General features: G+C 25.9%; 1 protein-coding gene across 1 annotated transcript in view; it reads left to right on the top strand.

Annotated features, from left to right (window-relative positions):
- Window positions 1-24,377, top strand: part of LOC112603552 — a 71,183-nt gene that overhangs the window by 4,404 nt on the left and 42,402 nt on the right. The window contains exon 2 of the mRNA XM_025352172.1: window positions 22,429-22,510. Within this exon, the coding sequence (XP_025207957.1) occupies window positions 22,429-22,510 (82 nt within the window). The remainder of the gene's footprint in view (window positions 1-22,428; window positions 22,511-24,377) is intronic.

Below are 24,377 nucleotides of genomic sequence, written 5' to 3'. Positions count from 1 at the left end.
TATAATATGTGTATATATTGTATATTGGTACTATCTATGTATAATAATTCCCTCGATCTAGCACTAAATAACACTATGATGTAATATAATAATATATTTACTTGTATATACAATTGCCATGATATTATCCTAACTGATATATATATATATTATGTATACACGCGTGTTCACATTGCAAACTGGGTGCATTGTGGCTTTTTAGTACATATTGGGTAATTTGAGCGAAAACACAATGGCTCTGTACTAATAATAATATATATACTCCAGAAATAAGTAAATTGTGGATGTCCATCATTACGAAATACCTGCGGTTTATATTTTGTACACATTTTTGTTGATGTTATGGTCGGTCAGTTGCCACTATATATATTATGAATGTTTGGATTTCTGAAAACGTCATCGTGGGGGAGATCCACCTAGGGTGACAGCGTTTATTATTTATCCACCCTCCTCACTGGGTTAAAGAAACTTACTGTAGGAATACTAAGTTTATTATGTTCGGGTTGCGCAAAGTATAGTGAAGTATAATCCGTTTAAAAGGGGTTATGCGTGTGTACACTAAGAGGTGTCGTATTTTGATTTCTAGAGGTGTTTTTAAGAAGGCTTTATTATACTTGAATTTAAGATCCTAGAGATTTCGCACATGCCGCTGAGAAAACGTTTTCAGATTAATTTATTATAGGCGTATATAGTAAGCGGGCACAAGGAATACTATTAAACAGAAAAACTGTAAAAAAAAAAAAGTACAAAAAAATACAAAATAAAAATATAGGCTCACGTTATTAAATTCTATGAATATTTTAAAAATAAGTTCAATTCACTAGGTATTTTTTATTTATCTAATTATAAAAGTCATACTATAGTTACAATAATACTGATATAAATACAACTAAGTGTATTATTATTGCAATTTTATTTGTGTATTCATTGATTTCATCGTAATTCTTGTATTACTTCTTTTTAATCATAGAAGTATGAATAGTTAAATTTATAAAATAATAATATCATGATATAACATTTATTTAGTATTTTATACCAGTATAGATTATGCCACAATAATGTTTAATATGTTTAAATTATTCACTTTATTTTTATTTGTTCTAATTTATTAAGTTCACCTACTTGCATAATTTATCCAAATACAAAAATTATCTAAATCAATAAACATTTATTATCATCTGTAATGTATTAATTAAATCATCGGCTAATAAAATTCAATTATTCAATGATGATGTTACGCTTTGCAGATCACATCACTTACAAATTTAATTTTTTACAATATACACATATAACACGTAATTTTTAGTTTTAAAAAATAAATTCCAAATCAGATATTGAAGTTGTCTAGCTAATTTTATTGAGTGAGAGAAAAATAAATCGAATAAGTGCATTATAACCCGATAAAAAAAAAATCATGGTCATTACTTTTTTTTCAGTTTTAGTTTAAAATGCATAATAATACAAATTTTCAAATTATATAAGTGTTTATAGTTAGAATATATATGTAAAAGTGACGATTTTTGCAATTTTTTTTTGCCAAGAAAGTTAGTTGGTTAGTTTACTTCTAAATAAAATTTAAGTACTTGAATTTTTTTTTTTGCACTCAATAAGAACAAATAAAATAATATGATGGCATATGTATGTTGATAAATACGTCCATGATGTCATTCACCACTTGTTTTTGAATATCTATAAATAGCTGTAAATAAGTTTAAAAGATAATACTTAATTAACTTATATTTTAGACTTTTTAGACAGCATTCTAATCTTTACTATTATAGTTTAACACGATTTACTTAAGATTATTTTATACCTAACCTAAATAGAAACGTTTTTATTTCCATTTAAAAAAAGTTGATATTGATGTAGATGAAAAATAGTAATTGATTAGAAACAAGTAACTTAAAAAAAATATTTAAGTGTTATTTAAATATTATATATATATATGAGATTTAATTAATTTTTAACTGAAACTATACTAAGTTTATTTTTAATAATTTAATATAACATAATATACGATTGCACATTTATTTAACTGTGTTGATCAATGAAGAATTGTAAATGTGGCTTTATTACGTAGTTATATATATGTTTCAAATAATTTATATTCAAGAATGTCGCTTTTTACGTAAATATATAAATATCAAAAACCTTCTGTCCCGATCTATAAATTTATGACCATATAGCTTATTTTAACCATTTGTGAAGTTTTTTTTATCCTGATTAAGATGTATGATAATGATAATTAGTTATAAATAAGAATACAAATACGTATTCGTATAAATTCTCAATATATAAAACACTAAGCCACAAGTACGTTGTACACTGTAATAATTACCGGTAAGTTATATGCTTTAATATATTTTAAATTAATAGTATTTAAATCAAATTCGATAAAAAGAAACTAATTTTATCTTGATTGATAATTAAATTCGTATTAATACCTGAAGCAAAATTGGTTTTTGGTTCTTCATACTGTACCTACTGCTTGAAATAATAATAAGTTTTATAAATAAATGTATTTGATCGACAACCGATTGATATACAAAATCATTGCAGTAATGTATTTACGATTAATACTTATGATTAGAGCTAGGATTTTAATGACTTAAAAAATATACTAAAAAATATACAAAAATTACCTAAAGCTCTTAAAAATGTACTTAGATATTGAATAATTATTATTTATTCATTTTTTGTATTATACAAATAATTATTTATGTTTGTTTTAAAAAGTGAATTAAACAAATATATTCAAATTTGAGTTGATAATTAATTATATTACTTTTTTAATATAAATAGACTGAAGTAGATAATTGGGATTACCTATACAACATAATATATTAAAAAAGCTTAAATTAAATAAAAATGAGTTTAAATACACAAAATTGATGTAATATTTGTAAAAATGGCCTTAAAAATGCAATAAAATGAATTTAACACAAAAAATGCAAAAAATGAAAATTAAAAATTACACATTCTAAATTGTTATATAACGAAACAAATATAGTTTTTGATTAGAAGTTAGAACTATATACCACTTAAAGAAAATAAAATGTGAAAGTCATCAAAATCCTAGCTTTAATTATGACTTTAGTGTGGTATATTTGTTATACAAAGTATAGTGCCACTCAGGATATTTTTTTTTGATAATTAACTAATATCTAATTTTTTTTTTTTCTAGATTGTAAATGCCTATACATGCTTGTGTGTATTATTTTTGACTGTATAACTTAAAATAAATAAAGGAAAACGTTGTTAATCTTTTTGAGATAAAGTAGTTTTCAAAAATAAATGTGCATATTACATTATATTATTGGTATATAGGTAGATTTTTAACCATTTAACAACTATTTAATATGACGTGTAGGACTATAGGTATGTTCATTGTTAATAATTTTTTAGTAACAACAAAAGTAAATATGTATAGAATGACATGCTATTTTAAATTTTGGCGTTTATTTTAAGTATCTATAGTGTTTTAAAGAAACTAAACCCTTCGATAAAGCTGAATCTCTTATGTCTTTTATAGTTTTTTCATTATTTATCCTCTTACTCAAACCGATTTAAAATCTAAATATTTGAGTTTGCTGATAATCAATTTGTATACAAACGTATATTCTTTTTTTATAAAGATATTTTACATGTTTATTACACTCACAAATTAAGCAAAATTACGCATACTTAATGCTAAAAACAAAATCAAAGTATATTAAGTTTAATTTTGGATGTTCATGTGTAGTATAGCATACATCCAGCTATAATAATATACTATAATATATATATTAATTAGGATTTAAAGCAAATCTTGTTATTAAAGTAGAATAAACCTGTAAAATGTTATGCTGAATGTATGTAATTTAAACTCCTTAACTTTTGAGATGATTTCCAATATAGTTTTAAGTTATCTATACATACGGGTACGATGCATATTTAAAAGATCGCCGCTAAAAAATTGTCTTTTAATCATTGTATCAAAAATAATAAAACTTGAGAAAATTTATAGTTTGGCAGACGATGCACTAAATTGTAAGCTATGGCTGCAAACAAATTTTTGGACAAGAATATATAATATTATTACGACAATCGGTTTCTCTGACTGTCAAGATTTGTATTTATAATTTTGGTGGCTATATTATTTTTTTCTTTCGATTTATTCTAATTCCACTTTGTACAGTTCCGGATGGCGTCTTGCGAAAACCGCAATGTTCTCACGCATTATGACACCTGTATATTTAATATAAATACTTAGGCTACCCTCTCATCGAAAGCACTGCTCCACCGGCATTATAATTGTCGTGTGTCTTAATGATGACAATGGTTTAACTTTTCGGTTGGACGGTTTTTCACGCCGGATGCCTGCAGCAGTACTCTCGAATAAGTGCCAATTTTCACGAAACATTTTACACGTCTAATGCGATTATTGAAATCAACTGTGTTTGTATTCCTTTTATTATTATTTATTATATTTGTTTCTTTAATAACAATGACGTTTTGATTTTTTTCCTCTCTCGAGTTTCGTCACTGTCATTGTTCTCTCATGTTGCACACACGCTCGCGGCGATCTTATTTTAACACTATATATTATTTCCGCGCGAGTATGTTGTATAATAATACTTGCAAGGAGAAAAAAAAACAAAAAATAATAATAATAGTATCACGCGTGTCAACTTATATATATATATTTATATATACAGTTTCTTTTTTGGACTCTGCGGTTGCTAGTAAGGGGGAGGAAATATGGTAAAACGTCATAAATTTCTCTTAAACTAGATAAGGATTTTCTTCCGGCGAACTTTCGCGCGCCATACATAAATCAAAGTTTATATGAACAATAATAAAATGTCTTTGTGATTACGAATTCACGGACTGCGTGCGGTCGATGAGTAAAAGATAAACTCGTCACCAGTCCCTGCACAGCCCTCTTCATACATAATATTTGTATTCTATTTTTGTACGTTTTTTTTTTTTTTCATAAGATTGACCCCAGACAAGTATAGTTTATCAACATGTTTTATTATTTTTACAAGAGATATGATTTACGTGTAAATATAATATTTTATTAGGAACAAGGATCATGTGATACATACGTGAAGTTTGATCCAAAATAAACGATGACTTTTACTTTAAGTTTGTTTTTATAAAATTTTTATATTATTGTAAATCACTTTTTGGTTTTTTTTTTCTGAGCTTAAATTTAAATATTCATCTAGTAATTATTGTAAGGAAAGATGCATACATTTAAACTAAATACCAATAATGTTTAATCATTCTCTATAATACAGTTATTGTATTATTTGTACTTGTTATTCTATTTAAAGAAAAAATAGCATTTACGTTTAACAACACATTCAATATTTATGAGTATAGAAAAAAAGATATTTTAATAATAAATACAGAAATAATTTTACTGTAATTTGTAATAATGTTCTTTTATAGTCATCGTATGCAATATAAAATACTGTATTATATTTAACTGAAATATCTTTAATCTATTTTGTGTGTACTTAATTGAATATATAATATATTTATGGTGAATACAGTATCTAATACCTATGTGTTGTTATTTAATTGAACGCTAAGCTTAAAATTTTTATTGTCTGAGTTTTTGTACTGAAGGAAGATAAAAAACTATTCAGCGAACAATCACTATTTATTGTAAGTTATGTGATTTTACGTATAATAATATTATGAAAACAAATATATTTTTGTATTTATAAAATTCACCAAAACACTGCACTTGTTGATGTGATATACCAACAATTATATATTTTATATTATTATAATATAATTTAAATGATTATTAATAAATCCAAAGTAGTTTAATGTAATATTAAATTGGATCAAATGTTACTAATCGATAATATTGTATATTAGTCGATATACGATGTTTGTTCAATTGGTGAGCTATGATAATGATGACGCATATCCAAAAAAAAAAAATGATTAAAGCTGCTTTCAAACAAACGGCTTACTCCAAACACATTTAAAAAAATAGTCTAATTACACACTGTATATATTTATCATGCATCTGGTGGTACGTTTGAAAAACATAAAACACGTTACGAAATTCTCGATGTTACGTACGAATATATTTTATATTATTGTATAACATAATTTCAGGTGTATTTCGCTCGAGGGACAAACTCCACTAAATATCCACTAAATAAATTAAATATTTGTTCAAGTTTCTTTATATTTGTGTTGGTAGGAAACTCGATATAGTAATATATATTTTTTTAAACTGTTGTAAAAATTCAATTGCACAAAGAATTATGATCAATGTAAACCTATTTCCACAAAAGCCTAGTTATCAGATACGTATATACCATACAAAGCGTACAGGATGGCATGCAAAGCTGTGGAATACTGAGAATTGTGCGCACACGTATACTTTTACTATATTATGTCATCCAGAAGGTCAATAAGGTATAATACAGTATTATAGAGAAAGTTGAAATGGATATCATACCGTAAGATAAGATTCTTATGTTGTACTTTAAAAAAATAAAAAATATATAAAATGTAAAAGACGCCAATTTACTTCTTGCAGATCATTACATTCAGTGGACCGTGATGTTTAAATATAAATATATTAAAACAATATGTATTTGTGGTGACGTACTTATAACCTTAATATACTATCATATTATTATACAAATGAAATACTTCATTAATTAATCAAATGTACATATATATGATACACCGTATGCAATATACCTATATAGATATTTTATAGTATTATGTACTAGGAAAAGGAAAAACAAAAATTAACTTATAGTGATAAGTGTTTATGCTTATTTCTGAAAAAAATTCTAATAAGTGCGTATACGTATAGTAGCTGTATTATAGTACGCGGGTGGCAAAAACCCAGTACTTAATCGGAACTAAATAACAACACCGTGACATTATAAAAATGGAAAAAAGGTGTCAACGTTTTTCCGATACCATTGTGTTGTATATTGCACCCATTCTCCGGTGTACGTATACATGTTATATACACGTATCAACAGATATTTATTCTACAGGACGACGCTAATAAATAAAAATACAATTTACGGTATTCGATTATTCCGTTTCAAAATCGCCTCTTCTTGGTTGGCTGATTCGGATCGGTCCACCATGATCTGCTATAAAGAAGAGAAATAATACCTTATAACGAGCGCAGCGAAAAAAAAAATTGACTGCGAACAGAAAGAAGATGACGAATAATAATAATAATAATAATAATATAATAAATACATATATATATATATATAAGAATAAAATGAGAAAACGACCAGATAATAATGGCAACGGATGAAAAATACCGTCACACGATCGGTGTACAATGACAAATTAGTTGGGATTTTTTTTCCACTCTTATTCCACCGCCATCGTCTTTTTCGCGAAGGCGGCGATTATTTGCGGTGTTTTGTGATGCTATATATTTGATATAATATATATATTCCGGAACGTGTACATACTTTTAATATTTTTTATTATACAAAACAGAACAAATATGGTTTCTTGAAGAAGCTAATAAACCGACAATGAACCGTAATCATCGTTGTTGATATACTGCAAGTACACAACAATATAATATCATGTATTAACTATCTATAATGAGCATAACACTGTTATATAAATCTGTATGGATAAATTATAATTTTTTTATAATCTTAGTGAGACATTATCCGGCGCGAGAATCACCAAATATTTTTTATTTTTTAATAAGAGTAAGTAATGTACGTATGTAGAATATTGCATGTTAACACTTCATAAGCAACTCTAAAATATATTTATGTACCTAATTCTGGAATATAATTTTCATAACTATTGCAATATCAATATATATCGAGGGTTATATCGATAATCGATGAATAACGTATTAATGTATCCTTCAATAGGTATATTTTTAACCACGATTTTTAATTAAAAATTTGTTGAAGGAGAGCCACTTAAAACTTAAATCATAAAAACTTTTTTTTATTTATTATAAAAAACATTTAGTGTTTCTATACATTTTAAAAATCGCAATTATTTTAATGAACACATACATATAGTGGTGTTATTTTTACATTAGGTTTTGTTTTATTAAAATATTAGATACATATAGTATTTTTAACAATAATATAAATCAGAGATTAAAATATACTTAAAAGTGATTCGTATTATGTAATTGCGTTGTCCAGTTATATGTATACTATAAATGACGTTAAATCTGCGTATAGGTACATTTTTGGAATGTTTTTCATTGTTAATGTCTTGAATTTAGAAACTTTAACAGACTTAAAATGGTGTTGAATAATAGTGATTTACATTCCATTAGCTTAAATGTAATAAATAATAATATATTTAAGTTTAATACTTATTTTGTTATGTATTAAAAAAAAAAAAATACCAAAAAAAAAAATTTGATGTCATACCTTTGTATTTATTTTGGAATAATTATCTATAAACCAGTTTTAAACCTTTCAAATTAGAATCATTTTATCAATATATAATATATTATATTGTTAGAATAATTTATGTACGTATGAATAGCTATGTTGATTAAATATAATAACTGTAGCAATAATTTTCATGGAAAATTATCTATAGACCTCATTTTAATTAAAAATCAGAATTATATTTAATTACAACATGATTTTTTTTATTGAATATTAAAGACCTATAATTCTATAAGCTAAACCGGTTGATGGTTTTATTATAATATATAGGTACTTATCTGTTATATTTAATTATATATCAAGTTTTTTCTTAAAAAACTAGTAGGTAGAGAATTATTTAAAAAAAGTGCGTTTTTGTTGGGTTGTGATAGGATGCTCTAGAACATAATTATAGATATATCTAAATTATATTTAGATAATTAATGGCTATTTTAAAAATAAAACTTATATTATGTAATTTTCAAAGTTTTTTGATTTTAGTGTAGTTAAAGAAAAATTGTTAATAATTTTATTAATTCTTAGCATATAATTATACATTTACGAGTTCTTATTATACAATTAAGTACCTAATTTAATTTATTATTTTAAAAATGTTTTTAGATTTAATGTAAAAATAAAATGCTATTTAAACTAAGTTAAGCTAAGGAATAGTTTAACGTAGAACTCAACATATTCTTAGTTTTATATTTTTGCTTATTTATAATAAATAGTACGCCCTTTGATGATATAGTTCACCAAAATCATAATTTATGAATCGTTTATTTTTTTCGATGATAGTATTATAATTATTAGGCTTTTTTAAACATAAAAAAAAAAATGTAACAAAAAAACAATATTAGCTATTTTATATAAATTACGGTCAAATATTATTTTTTACAATATTTGTTGGTTTCTAGGTGAGCATTTTTTAATAGCTCTTAGGACTATTGAATAATTAAATCTTGTCCTTACTCATCACTTATTATTTTGTTGTATTATTATTTATACAATATTATATCATATAATATATTATTTCTATTTAAATCAAAAAAATAAAATTATTTTTCATAAAAATAGTAAAAAAATATTCAATATTTCAATACGATTATATTAAATTAAACATGCAGTTTTATAAAACAAGTTACTCAATCCTATAACAGCTAAATAAAATATACTACAACACCATAACTACTATTTAAAAAAAATATATATTGTCGAAACTGATTTTCATACTCTGTATAATGTTATGTAATATATAAATATGTATATTTTACTATGTATATTATACAGTAAAATAAATTGGTGATTATTTTATCAAACAAAACTTACTATTTTAAAATTTTTCATCGTTTAAAAAAAAAAAATAAATAATGTTTTTCAAATAACTTACAGTCAAACTAAAACTACATTTAAAAAAAAAAAAAATATTTTTCAATATTTTTATTTTTTTGAATAATAGTATACGTTTTTAGTTCAATATTTTAAATCATCGATTTAAACAATTTATTTAAATCGATACTTAAAAATTAAAATTTGGAAGAGTAGTTTTTGAGTTACAAGTATTTAAAGCTTTGATGAGCAAAGTAGTAGATCAACTTTTTTTTGGGGTATCCCAGTATTCCCGATATTCTCACTATTCCCAAGCTTTAATACTTATAACTTATAATATACTCGTTCAAATTTCAATTTTTATGTGTCAAAATAGTTCAAAAATATTCTGCTTGAGAATTTAAAATTAAAAATATAAAGTAAAGTTTGATAAAGTAATCGCTCTGTATATAAATAGTGAAAAGATTGAGAACATTATTATTTTTATTTAGCTTATAATTCTCAGATTAACACGTTTGTTAGTTTAATAGGTCAAAGTTTAATCAATTAATCATGTATGTATGTTTAAAATTATGAGTATTTGTATGAAATAAAACACTATATTCTGTTACAAACGAACCTAAGTATTAGTAAATAATACGCTCATTTGATAAAATTAAATACCATTCGTTATCATTTTAAATAGGTACTTGTTAAAATATATCCGATAAACATTTATCTAAGATAAATTTCAGTTAAACCAGCGTGTTAGATTAATGAATGTACTATTATTTATATATATAATGAATGTAAATTTAACGGTTCAGTTTTTTTTTTATTTAACATACGCAACAATATATTAAGTTTAAAATTGAAGTTACAATAATTAATATACAATTAACCATTAATTAATCATTAAATAAAAATATAATTTATCACGATAATTGAATTGTCTTAATCCTTTCGGACTTACTAATTATGTATAACAACGTCCTAAATTATTCTGATAAATAGTACAATAAGTAGTCATATATTCACATCTATACTATAATAAATTACTTATATTAAGTATTTTTGTTAAGTTTGATTTCAGGTTGAATCCAAAAAATAAATTTGTTTTTTATTAGTTAACAAAAAAAGAAAGCAATATTTCTAAAACAATTAATAGGCATATACTTCATAGAAAACTTTTAAATTTTTAACCGTCAATAAAAAAGGTAAAAAAATATTATGTAGATAATATTCTTATTAGAAAAAGCACAAGAATCGAGAAATAAAATAATAACAAATGGAAGATCTATAGTTTATAAAATAATATTCGATGTGTATCAAAGTATTGATGTATTATTAAAGTTGTCATGTACACGTGGTCATATCAAAAATGTTGTATAAAAATTATACCGTGAGACTCCATACTATACGATAATATTGTGTACAGTAGAATCATTTTGTAAATAATAAAAGTATTATAAATTGATATGTGTGTAATGTGTATATACACTATACGTATATTATATATATAGACATAACTATATTATTGTATTATATTATAGATACCCGGACAGTAGTTGATCGTAAAACGTCTTCGGATTCGGTGGTAACGACGATGGTGCTCTATTTTATGATGTGCGATTGGCATTTATATGAATTTATATATATATATGACTATGTATAGGTACACTTATACTAACTATATAAATTATTCGCCTGTTGCTATTGCACAGTGACGTTCCGTTACACCGTTGCGAATACAATAGGAAGAGGCCGAAAACGATCCTATACATATATACATTATGTATAATAATAATAAATGCGAAAGAACCGAAGATGTAAAAACCATAGCCGATTGTTGTTTGTATATAAATCCTATTCCAACGAAAAAAATAAAAACATAGCATCGCAATCTACTAGCAAAACGATAGAACAGCGGAAGATATAGCTAGTACATTATATTATTATTATTATTATTATCATCATTATACGCATTACCTATTATATTATTCTTATAATATTGTTCGACACAAAAGCGTCCTCAATTGTACGCCTATTTAGCCATGGGATTCGCGTTTTGGAACTATTGGACGGACGGAAGGTGCAGAAAAAAAAAAATTATCCTCCAATGTCCGATACAGATAAACAATGGATACCATCATTTCACCGAATCGGCGAGCTGCGAAAACGTGAAAAAAAAAATGAAATAAAGAAATAATATATAATAATACCGAAATATCTGATACTGTATTTATATATATAAGAGTGCTGTACTTATATATAATATAATAAATTCGTGGAGTTCGCGTAACGGAATGTGTTGGAAAAAATATCTGATACACTGTTCAGCGTATATGTATATTGTATATATATATATATATATATAACAAAATGTAAGTGTGTGCGTATGGTGTAGGTGCAACGTCTATGACAATTTGATTATGGCAAAAACGTGTGTGCCTACACGTAAGTATGTTTATTAGATTCTCTCGGTGAAACCGAATGATGGTGTGTCATACGTGATGCTCGTAAGTTGTCATCCGCGGTGTACCGATGCCATGCGATTCGATATGGATATTTTGGCGTCAATCCAAAACGAAAAAAACCAAATTTAACGCTAAATTGTCGCTTGGTAACTATAAACAATGAATTAAACCTGCCGTTTTCAATGTGAGTGAATTTCGATTTGCACATACATCACTATATGGAGTATGCACAAAATATTTAATTTTATTTAATAAGATATGTGGTGTGACATTGTGAGGACAATATACCGATTTAGAACTGAATATTTTATCAAAAGATTTTTACTTTAATAAATTTAAAAATAACATTTCTCTTTCTTCGTTCATTTTTTATTAAACAATGACTGTAATTTATACGATATCGATTTGAATATAATTTAAAGTACATATTATGTTAATTTATTACCTATATTTTTAAATTGTTTTAAATAAAGCTATTATAATATAGCTTTAGTATTAAAAATAAAAGTAAAATTAATATATTTTACATTTTATTTTAAATTTAAAAATATAGATAATTTTAAAGGATATGAATTCATCACTTTTATCTAACATAAAAAATCATTGAAATAAAAAAAAAATATTTTGATTTGATAAATTTCCGCTGGAACTTGATCATATTAAGACTCATCCGTTTTTGGTTTTAATTCTTGGTTTTTAAAAGATCCTGGTTCTCTTCTTTTTTTTTTTATCACAATTAAGTTATAACAAAACAAAAATTCTAATAAAGTTGAGTGACACTGCAAATATTATGATCTAATTCATGTACTAACGTAATGCAGTATGGACTATATAGAATATTATAATGTAATATTGAGGAGGAAGCATAAATATTTCTTGATAAGTGGATCGCACTTTCTAGATTTGGTAGGTGGTTTAGGAGCGCTGGAAAAATATCATCAGAAGAACAATATCGAATTGCTGTAATTGAATAATTAAACGAGACCACAGGGGAGGAGAGAGCAGCTATAGCAGTTATCGTTTCGCTATCATAGTTTTATAATATTATTATACGCGTGGACGAATATAAAAGAAGAAGAAGAATACAAATATAATAATATTTTATTTTATCATCGTCCGCTGCAACGCGCGACCGGTTGTGTCGAATCTCTGTGATGGACTTGCGTCTATATTATAACGGTAGCGACCAGCCAAGGAAATGATGAATGGGATAACGCTAAAACGTTGAAATAAATACAAATTGTCGATATAGTGTTATGTATTGTAACTTATTACTTATTAGGGTTGAAATTTCCATGTATTCATTCCTTTTTTGTTTTTTAATTGCTTGCTGTGATGCTTTTCAAGCTAAAAATATTTTTTAAATACATATAGTATTCTAGAAATTATTTTTTTGTAAATTTTGCGATTTTTGCATTTTATTTTAAAGTTCGAAAAAAAAATTTGTCTTAATATGTCTGTATATTCAATGCATATTTTTTCTATTTTCGTTCTATAAAATGTAAACTGGTTTTAAAATAATATGAGCATTGGATATAATATATTGATGACTAGATCATCAAATGATTAATTACTTACGACTGATGTAAATTTTGTTATTTAAATACGAGTCAACAATTTTTTTTTTTATCAAACAATAATTTTATAATATTAACAAAAATAAAAATAAATAATATTACTTAAGTGCATTTTTAGATTCTTTTAGATCAATCAGATCCCCTCCCCCTAGTTATTACTTATTTGCCTAATGAAAAAACAAACCAGATATAGTCTTAGATTTCAACAGGTGTCACGAGTAGGTAGATAATATGATATCTATGGCTTGTACTATAATAGAAGATAACAATATGCTGCAATATCGTTACGTGCCTATAGAATAATTTAAATAGATAGGAACGTTATTGTTTGCACTTATCACAACAATAGTACATCTTAGTAGTAATATTAAAATAATAATATGGTCTTCAACCATGTAATCTACGTGCGAATATAATATTAGTTTTGTATATTATTATAATTTTTTATCGTGTGACAAAATGCATGTGTCTTATCCCTACGTCTATATTTAATTATGCTGCATCCTTATTATTATACATACTGTGTATAAATAAATATGTAATTATCGACTAATTGTGACGTGTAACCTAGCTAGATAACTTTAAATAAAATCAAAAATTTACGTTTATTGTATAAATAACAATATTTTAATTTATTATTTATCATTCTATGTTTTCAATAATAATGAAATTTCTACTAATACATTTTTTGTTGTAATATATTTCATTGTTTATTGTATTCATATACAAAAAAAACCACATAAGTGCGTTGTACTTTGTGTGTATAAAAATATAATCCAACCGTATTCATAAAAATAACACGGTTTGTATATATTATCATATATGTTCACAATTTATGCATTTTAATAATATTATCAAATTATTATCGTTAACCCGCGCAAACGGGTACAGTGAACCTAATTTTGGGTGCGCGCGGGCGTGGCCAAACGGAGGCGGCGGGGCGGATCTCGCGGTCTACCGCCGCCGCCCGATCCGGTTATCTTATTGGGCCGTGGAAATTCCATGGGAAAAATCGGAAACCAGTTTTCCGCGTTGAAATCTACTCGTTGACGACCGTGGAAATCCTCCGCTGTGCGCCCATTCCTCTCGCACTACTGGCATCGGTGTGGCTACGGATATATAGCGTACTTCTAAGTATTATTATTGTTGTTGTTGTTGTGAAGCGTTCTTTTTGTATTATATTATTATTCTCTTTCAATCTGCACGCCAATCGTCGAACGATTTACGTCGGATTTTTTTTTTTTTGTTTTGTGTATTTTTTTTTTTTTTTTTGATTTTTGCTACGCGGCAGAATATTCGTCCGATTATCGTCGGTACAATCACCTCTTACAGGCGGCTGTAATATAAGCGACGACATAGGTATACCGTATACATACATTCGACCGCCCACCCCCGCCTTTTGTCTATTTCTAATTCCACGGCTGTTTATGTAATAATAATATAATATTATATAATATTATTATTTCACCAACTCGTGGCTGTTGTGTGTCGTTGACCAAACGAAATTGAGCAGTTAATGATAATAATACACAAATTATTATTATTAACAAGTGGTACCATCGACATATAGCTTTTCCTGCAGTCGTCTTGTGCAGGAGTATCTGTGTAAAAATATTATTTTACTGATATTATGTTTTTATAAAATATTTGTGTTGTTTAAATTAAAAAAAAAAAAAAGAAGAAGAATAGCTAGAAATTTCATATTGCAATTAAATATCTATATTACATGTAATAAAATAAATAGTAACATAATTTTACAAGCCTTTAGTTTTTCTACTAGAAAAATTATTTATTTTTTAAAGTTTCGTGTATATTTAACTGTTATGAATTATCAAATAACTGACACTAAAATATATTTAATGTTCATTAAATTCAAGTAACTCTTGATTAATATCATGTTAATGCTTTTTTATTTGCACTGAATCATACTCATTATAAAATAAATTTAACTCCAATAGCATCACTGCTAGTAAATAGTAATTCCTATTTATCTTTTTCTTTTTTAGGTAGTGCTATTGCGTCCTAATTATAAGTATATCGATTGCGTCCAAACACGCATTGGTTCCCAAAATAATATATTTACTTATAAATAAAATACTGTAGGTGTAATTAAAATATAATTTAATTTATTTTCATATTATTATACAAAACAGTACACATACACACACATAAACTTTTATTTACTAATATTGATATATTTAAACATCTTAATATAGTATACATATTGTACATAGATAGTTAAATTATTAAAAAGCATACATTAAAAAAATATACATAATGTTGTATGTAGGTTGATTTTTAGTATTTATTATTTTATAAACTCAAATTTACATATATTTTTGTTTGAAATCTTGCAGTTTATTGACTTTTTTATCTTTATAAACTAAAAAGCATCATTTGCGCCAAATATTGTTAACTCGTGGTGCTCATGCAAATTCGCAATATCATATTTACATTAAAATACATTAGACACAATCCTGATATTTATTTAGTTTTAATAACCACTGAAAACAATATTTCTTACCTATTATGTATGGCCACAGTCAGCATATGAAAAAGGAAAAAAGGTCATTTAGGACCGCAATCGGGCGATACCCAAACACGAATATCCGTCATTTATTTACATCATTCACACTTCCGCTTAATCACTGCTAATTTATTCTTAGACACTATATTGTTGTTGTCATATTATCTGTGACTAAAATTCTAAATCACATGTGGCTACCATATTATATAATAGTATAATATACAATGTTACGGCTAAAGTAAACTATCAGAAAATGTATATACGAGATTAGTATCAAGAGTTTAATATTTTGTATGTTTATTTGAAATGTTTAAATATAGAAAAAATAATGAACAATTGGATAATATTAATTTTTATAGTTCTATACTATATTTAAATTAAACGAGTCATACGCAGGAAATATTATATCTTTTTAAAGTCGGTAGGTCTTCAAATACCTAGCTACTTTAACAAATGTGGTTGCAATGCTCAATTTAATACCAGAAAAGTATACTTTGACCCGAGAAAAGTATTTTTCTGCCTTTGCAAAATAGTGATTTAATGAATTGCTCAGAAACACCGGGTAAAATATAGTACATACATCGACCTACGTGTATCACATTGCTCGTTACATACATGCGTTAAAGAAGTATCAATTGTGTACGGCTGTCACTGGACATATAATACGAGTAGTGTGTATTCGAATATTGTCCCGAATTCTATATCCATATAATGTATCATGTACATTTACTAAATTTCCCCAACAATAATATCGTCTAAACGAGTCTCGATGTTAAGCAAAATAAAATCGATCGTTTGCGTACATAATATTATACGACGGAATGTGTTTGGTAATCATTTTTACGTTTTATTATTTTCGCATTCATGACGGTTTTTTTTCCGTTCGTTTAATATGAGAATAATATTTTATTAAAACATGCGTTGCAAATTTTAAAGAACGAACTAACAGTACTTATTGCAAATAATAATTATATATATTATCACAATATTATAATGAATATTTACAATATTAACATTAATCTAAAACTAAACTGTTACACTAAAGTGTATTCATATTAGCTTTAAAATATTGGCTGCTGGGCGTAAACTAGAAAAATAAATAAATAAAATCTGTCCTATTATTAGGTACTTATTTGATTCGACTTTGCCGCTTGCACTGCATGAAAAATTTCGTATTGATATTCTATCATTTCTATTTAGAATAATTAGATAGTTATGATATTGAATAGTTGACTATATTTTTAGTTCAATAGTTTCATTGTTAATCTATTCATATGTGTCAAAGATAGGTAGGTATATTACTTTTGAATAATATTATCATGATATCATGTCGAGTTTGCATCTTACTAATATTACGAATACATGGGAATTATATATAAGAATTCTCAAGTCATATTGTTGTATTATTTATTATTATTTGTAATAATAATAAAATTATATAGCATTAGTTAAGGTTTTAATTTAATCATAATACAGGTAATTATTTTTGACGCTATTTTTATTATATTTTTAAGATACTCGTGTACTTGTCATCGCATATGAACCGTACTGATTTTTTTATGACAAATGCGATAATAACATGCACTATACTCGCAAGAATATTGTATGTTTAAACGTTTCTATATTTATATTGAATTATATTATTATATGTATTCAAAGAACAACTTTTTTTTTTTTAATTTAATGAACGTGTTATGATAAGAAATATCAAAAAACATAAATATATAGTATCATTAAAGGGTTCGGTAATTTATCAGCTGATAGTCTAACGATTTCTTCGTAAATTGTTAAGAGAATTAAAAAAATTAACTTTACACAATCTATGTTTAATATTTTCATTTCAATTATATAGTTGTATAAATAATTTCAAGACAATTTATGACACCAAAATACACTTTCATCAAAACAAAATATTTGTCATATAAATCTTATTATATACCTATCTAAAATATATCTAAAAAAAAAAATTCTAAAACGGTAAAGTACCTACTACACTTTTAGCAATTATTTAATTACTCAAATTTAGAAACAATCTTTACATTTTTAGCCATTAGAAAATGGTTAAAGATTTAAAAAAAACATTGGCTGTAGGTTAACTTTTATATAGGTTTTCAAAAACATCTGTTAAATAAAACTAAAATCTTATAATAAAATCTATATGCATATATATTATAAATATTACGCATATTTTGTTTTTAATTTATACGATTAGATTATTGGAAATCTGTACCTTGTAAACTAACCATCGCTGGACATGTGGTTTTTATTTATTTTATGATTTGTGTCATCATAATAATAATTGTAATAGAATTTCCTAATTTGTATAGAATTATTACTATTATTATAAATTATTAATTCTGTTAAACGGAAAACCATTAGTTGAATACCGTTGAATACCTACAAGTCAGGTTACGCTATTGACATTATTTTTAAATATGCAAATTAATATATATATATATAGATAACGTGTAAAATTATAAGACATCGTAAATATCGGAGTTGAGGAAGATAATGATACTAAGCTAATAATTTACAGACGTGTAATTTTGATTAACTATAATAATTAAATATTACGTATAAACGGAGTAAGGTCTACAATGGCACGTTTAGTCTAATATATAACACTATTATTGAACATAAAGAGATATTTCAATGTTTAATCCTTCCGTATATGTATAGTAGGTAAACATATTTGAAGTTTTAACTACATTAAATTTCAGGTTTGACAAAATTGTATAATAACAATAACCGATGTTGTGTAAAACGTTAGCGTAGTATAAACACGAAAATAATGGTTGCATAACTTCATGATACCTAACTATTATTTGTCGTTTTTAAACGTTTTATATTATCAGCCATCATTGTCAATCCAAGCACTAAGCATAGTATACAAACTTGTATGCATATTTTAATTTATAATAATATATTGTGTTTTAAAAACAGTAGTTTTATTGTTTATTGAACATTGTGTAGCACAATATAAAATATATTCTAAAAAAAAAATATAAGTTAAAACGAATAATAGCATAATGTAAAATATAAAACTAACTAAAATAATAAAATGTACTTCATACTTATTAAATATACCCTGCATAAATTATTTTGGTACGAATTCAATGAATATCAACCTTAACTGCAGGGCTTAAAGTTACAAGCAAGGAAACATAAACCAGCTGTCCCACGGTTTTATATAGGTGGATAATATTATCATATAGGAACTATATTATAGTTATTTGTCAATTTTATTTTAATTTTCTGGTGATTGATAATCACTAAGTATCTTAAATGGTTTATAGCACATTGCTATAAAATGGCATATTAAATGACTGTATTCAAATAAAGTGATAGAAAATATTAATTAACGATTTGTTAGAATAATTAATGACATTGTGAGCGTATTAAAGTTTTATTGAGATATCATAGTAATACAAAGTTTACCTATGTATATTTAAGGGTTTTTTTACTCAGTAAAAAATACATTGGTGTATTTTTTGAAATAATAACATAATAACATAAAACGATTATCGATTTTTAAATTCCTTTTATTAAAATATTGAAATTCAATAGGTATTTATGTAGCCTATACCATCATATTTTCTGTTTATCTGTATATTATCAGGCCTAAGAAAACAAACTTCTATTATTTGTAGTATTTTTTTTCATATTTTAGTATCTACAATATTATTTAGGAATTTTGTATTTTGTCAAAAAAGAACGCTAATTTTATTGACGGCGTATAAACCAATCACTGTACAAAACTATTACAATAGAGAGCATTCAAATATTTTAAATTTCATGTTGACGAAAATACAACGTAAATGCGTGTAATATAATATCACAATCATTATTAGATACGAGCCACAAACATGTCATAAAATCAATTTCTCCATTATTGAATCCATTTATTTGAGATAATAATTCAAAAATGGTTTTTTCAATAAGGTATATGTTAATATACCATATATTATGTATAACTAATGATTTTTAAAACGTACATTACTCGTCTTTATGTCCATTGTTTTTTACTAAACATAATATATAAAGGACTAATTAAAATTAAACGTTTATTATAACTTCATTTTCTTGTCATTTTTTTTTATACGTTTAGGTTAAATACATTTATTTAATACATTGCACTCTTCTAGAACAGAATTATATCAATTTGAATGCATATTTGAAACGTGCAACAAATTATTATAGCTTTATAATCTATATTTATGCAGACAAATATTCTACATTCTACAATATTGACCATCTAAATGATTTACAATAAATACATAAATTGTTCGAGAAACGACGATATAGGCATCTTGCGTTAGTAAAAAATTCATTCTGCAACATTATAATGAGTATAGATATTACGTATATTGTATATTTGTGAATATGCCAGAGAAAAACGTGGCAATAAAACAACATATGATTGAAGCATTTCGAGTTAACAACATTTATATAGCTCACTAAAAAAAAAAAAAAATAATAATAATAATAATAATAAATAAATAAGAAGAAGACTTACTGATTCGGCCTCTAGTCGTTGACATCACTTAACCCCGGTTTAGAAAACTATCGCCGCGGACCGCGGATTATTAACTCATTTTTATTGCTGTCCCATAATGGTGGTCGAATTCATTAAGCGGGTTCACTCGTGCGCACTGTTTCTATATTTAATATACTACACGACTTGGGCTGGCCAAATGCAAATTTAATACCAGTCGATTTTTGCAAATTATCAACAGTTTAACTTTGTACAATATGTGCATTACGGTGCGTGCGTCGTGTACGTATACTATATATACATTATACGTCGTTATAAGTGTATGACGTATTACTGTTATTGTTACGCGGTTCGAAAAAAAAAAAAACAGTGGCTCGTCGGACAAAAAATACAATACTATCTTATATATCTATAAAACCATAGGTATACAGGGTGTTTAATATGATGAGATTTCAATAAAATTTTTATTTTTTTTTAGTGATTAGATATATTGTCGGTTAACGGTTTGTTAATTATTTTTTTCACGTCGAAACATATTTGATACGGACTTAAACAGCGTATACAATGTTTTTTTTTAATGTTGATAATGAACATCAATATCGAAAATAAATTTACTAGTGATTTTTTTTTTTTACACTCATAATACAATTTTTTATGTATTTATTATTCTGATTTTGATAAAAAAAAAATTCATAGTAAATAACAAAAATACTCATAAAAATATAATTAATACGAATGATATTAAATAATATTTGACCACATCCGTTTATTTTATAATTGGTCATAGAATTATGATTAAATCGTTAAATTAATTTCTCTATGACTTGTATGATAATATACAATTATACAATAATAATACATGTTATATAATATGTATATTACTTGTGCGAGACTTTGTGCATACCTACGAATATTACCGCGGGTGCCGATCACCGGAAACGGGACTGCAGTGGTTTTAAATCGGCGTTGTTCTCAGACCGTGACAAACTCCGCTGCCGGCGTTGCATCGAAACCCGAATGTAGAAAAATGACTGTCGAGGAAGCCGTTAATCCTTGTGACAATGTAAAGGAAGGAAACAACGGTTCATCGGTTCCCTTTTGACTGATTGAACTCGTTGGGGAGACGACACATCTAACGCGGTTGCGGTAAATGAAAAACACAATAAATTACCCCACCGAGGGGAAACGTAAAAGAAAAGAACCGTCTCCCGTTCGAGTTTATATTCGTATAGTGGGCGCATATGAGAAGATCTAATCACCGTCGTTGTATATTATTTATTATATTTGTTAATTTCAGTACGGGACGTGACCTAAAAATTATAAGTTTGTACACGATTAAGACAATATTAATAACAACGTAACAACAAAATTAATATATGGTAGGTAATAATATAATGATTAAGTCTAAAAAATTAATTGGATACATTGAGGATTATGCACATTAAATTTCTAAAATATATTATTATAATACTATATATTTTTTGCGAATGGTATACATTGAATATCTACATTGTATGTCACTGTTGTAGGCTTGTAACGTGTAGTAAGCGCGTATGTTTACATTTTATAATATTTAATATGTGGTTTTTAACAATAAAAAAAAAAAACAATAAATATAATTTTTTTTATACAGAATCAATCAATGTCATTGACGCCACATTTACAAGGATCCACATCGCCAGTCTCTAATGCAAACGACGGACAACTCGGACCAGGTATATTATTATTATAATTATTTATTATCATAAGAATGCTTTTATACTACAATTTTACAAGTATTCGGATTCCAAAACTTTGAAATCTTAACGCTTAAAAAATAAAGCTTTTATTTTTAAAGTTTAGATCATTTTAATGTGTATAAAAAATGATAATTTAATTAATAATAGCGAGATGTTTTAAGTGTTTTAAGTTTATATTATAATTATTATTATTATTTCAAAATTTCAATAGTTCCTTAAAAGTTATGCTGATATTTTTATTTAAATTAACTTATTAAAAATTTGTTGTTACATTTTTAAGTAGGTATAAGTATTAAAATCAAGAATGCTATGAATTGTGAATTACAAAATAACTTAGGTACTTATTTTTGTGATCTCGAGACGAATTTGTTAAAAATTTGATCTTTAAATTATTTTAAAAATACTTATATCAACTTAATCCAATTTTTTAATATAAACCACTCTCGATGTTAAAAATTTGAATTTTTGTACTGTTCTTAAAAGTTATGTCAGCCTTTCATACAAAAAAAAACTCAATCATCATATAGGTTATACAGTAAAACCAATACTATTTTATATAATACATCACTAAACATCTCAAAAGCTTGTTGGTATATATTATGTATATATTTTTGAAATTTGTATTAACAAAAAATATAAATTAATATCAATATTACCAGTTGTAAAAATAATTATATCTGTACTCTTCAAATTCCGAGGTGGCTCAACTATTATACATAATGTATATTGACACCTGACCCGAAGATTAGGTCGTCGAACCGTGGAGACTATTTGCATTGTCTTATCCCGAAGATTGTTCGGTTGGTCGGTCAACCGATCGGTGTGTTGGGTGAATTCGTCGGTGAATGCGCAATCGGTCGGTTTATATTGATTGTGCACCGAGTTATAGACTAAACGATAGCACTGTGTAATTTCTAAGGTCGTATCCATAGAGCTCCTTGAACATGGGACAGCATTAATAGCTTAAATAAGCATTGATCGAATGTCTTTAATGGCTGTCAACAATATTAATAAAAAAAAAAAAACCCACTAGGATTAAAAAAACTAACGACGTCATTATTTTTAACCGATTAAAAATTTGGTATTATTATTTCTTTCTCAATAATATAATATAATATTGCATTATGCACACGTATTTTTTAATAACTATAACATGCAATCCAATGAACATTACACTTCAATACTGTAGGCTTTTCGGATTTTAAATGTGTCTAAACTAAACAAGCGTTTTTTCTCTTTAATACGCTTTAGTTTACTATTTTAGATATACATTGTTTAACTGTTTAGTACGGAAAAAATTGTTTATATTGTTAATGTTGAATTAAAAAAAAAAAAAAAAAAAAAAAAAACCAACAAAAAAAATAACAAATGGCTACTGTACTTACATATAGCTGAAATAACTCTACGGAGGTCATTATTGTGCTGGGTTAAGAAAAATTACGGTATCGAATGAGTAAATACAGAGAGTGAAATCGTGTAGGGAAAAAATAAGTTTCGTTGGTTAGGTGCTTGGCGGTCGGCGATATTTTTTATTATACGGAATTAGGGTTCATTGGAGACATAGCTGCGTATACACCGAAGCGACCTTTATTATCGAATCTATGTAATATGTTTATGGCGTTGTGTCAGTTTTATGATGATACGGAACCGGATGTTTGCATCGTTTCCGTGGTCGTAAATACGCGCGCATAGAGTCTGTTTTATAAAATAAACGTAATCAATGGATTTATTTAATCTAAATCTGAACAACTTGGTCATTGTTGCGTATAGAATAATAATAATAATAATAATAAAAATAAATAAAAACAAAAATAAAATAAAAATATGCACTGCACATGACTCC

This window comes from Melanaphis sacchari, unplaced genomic scaffold (assembly GCF_002803265.2).
Source record: "Melanaphis sacchari strain LSU unplaced genomic scaffold, SCAv2.0 Contig10_pilon_pilon, whole genome shotgun sequence".
NCBI classification, from domain to species: domain Eukaryota; kingdom Metazoa; phylum Arthropoda; class Insecta; order Hemiptera; family Aphididae; genus Melanaphis; species Melanaphis sacchari.
The sequence above is the reverse complement of the archived record's forward strand: the minus strand, read 5'-3'. Positions and strand labels throughout refer to the sequence as shown.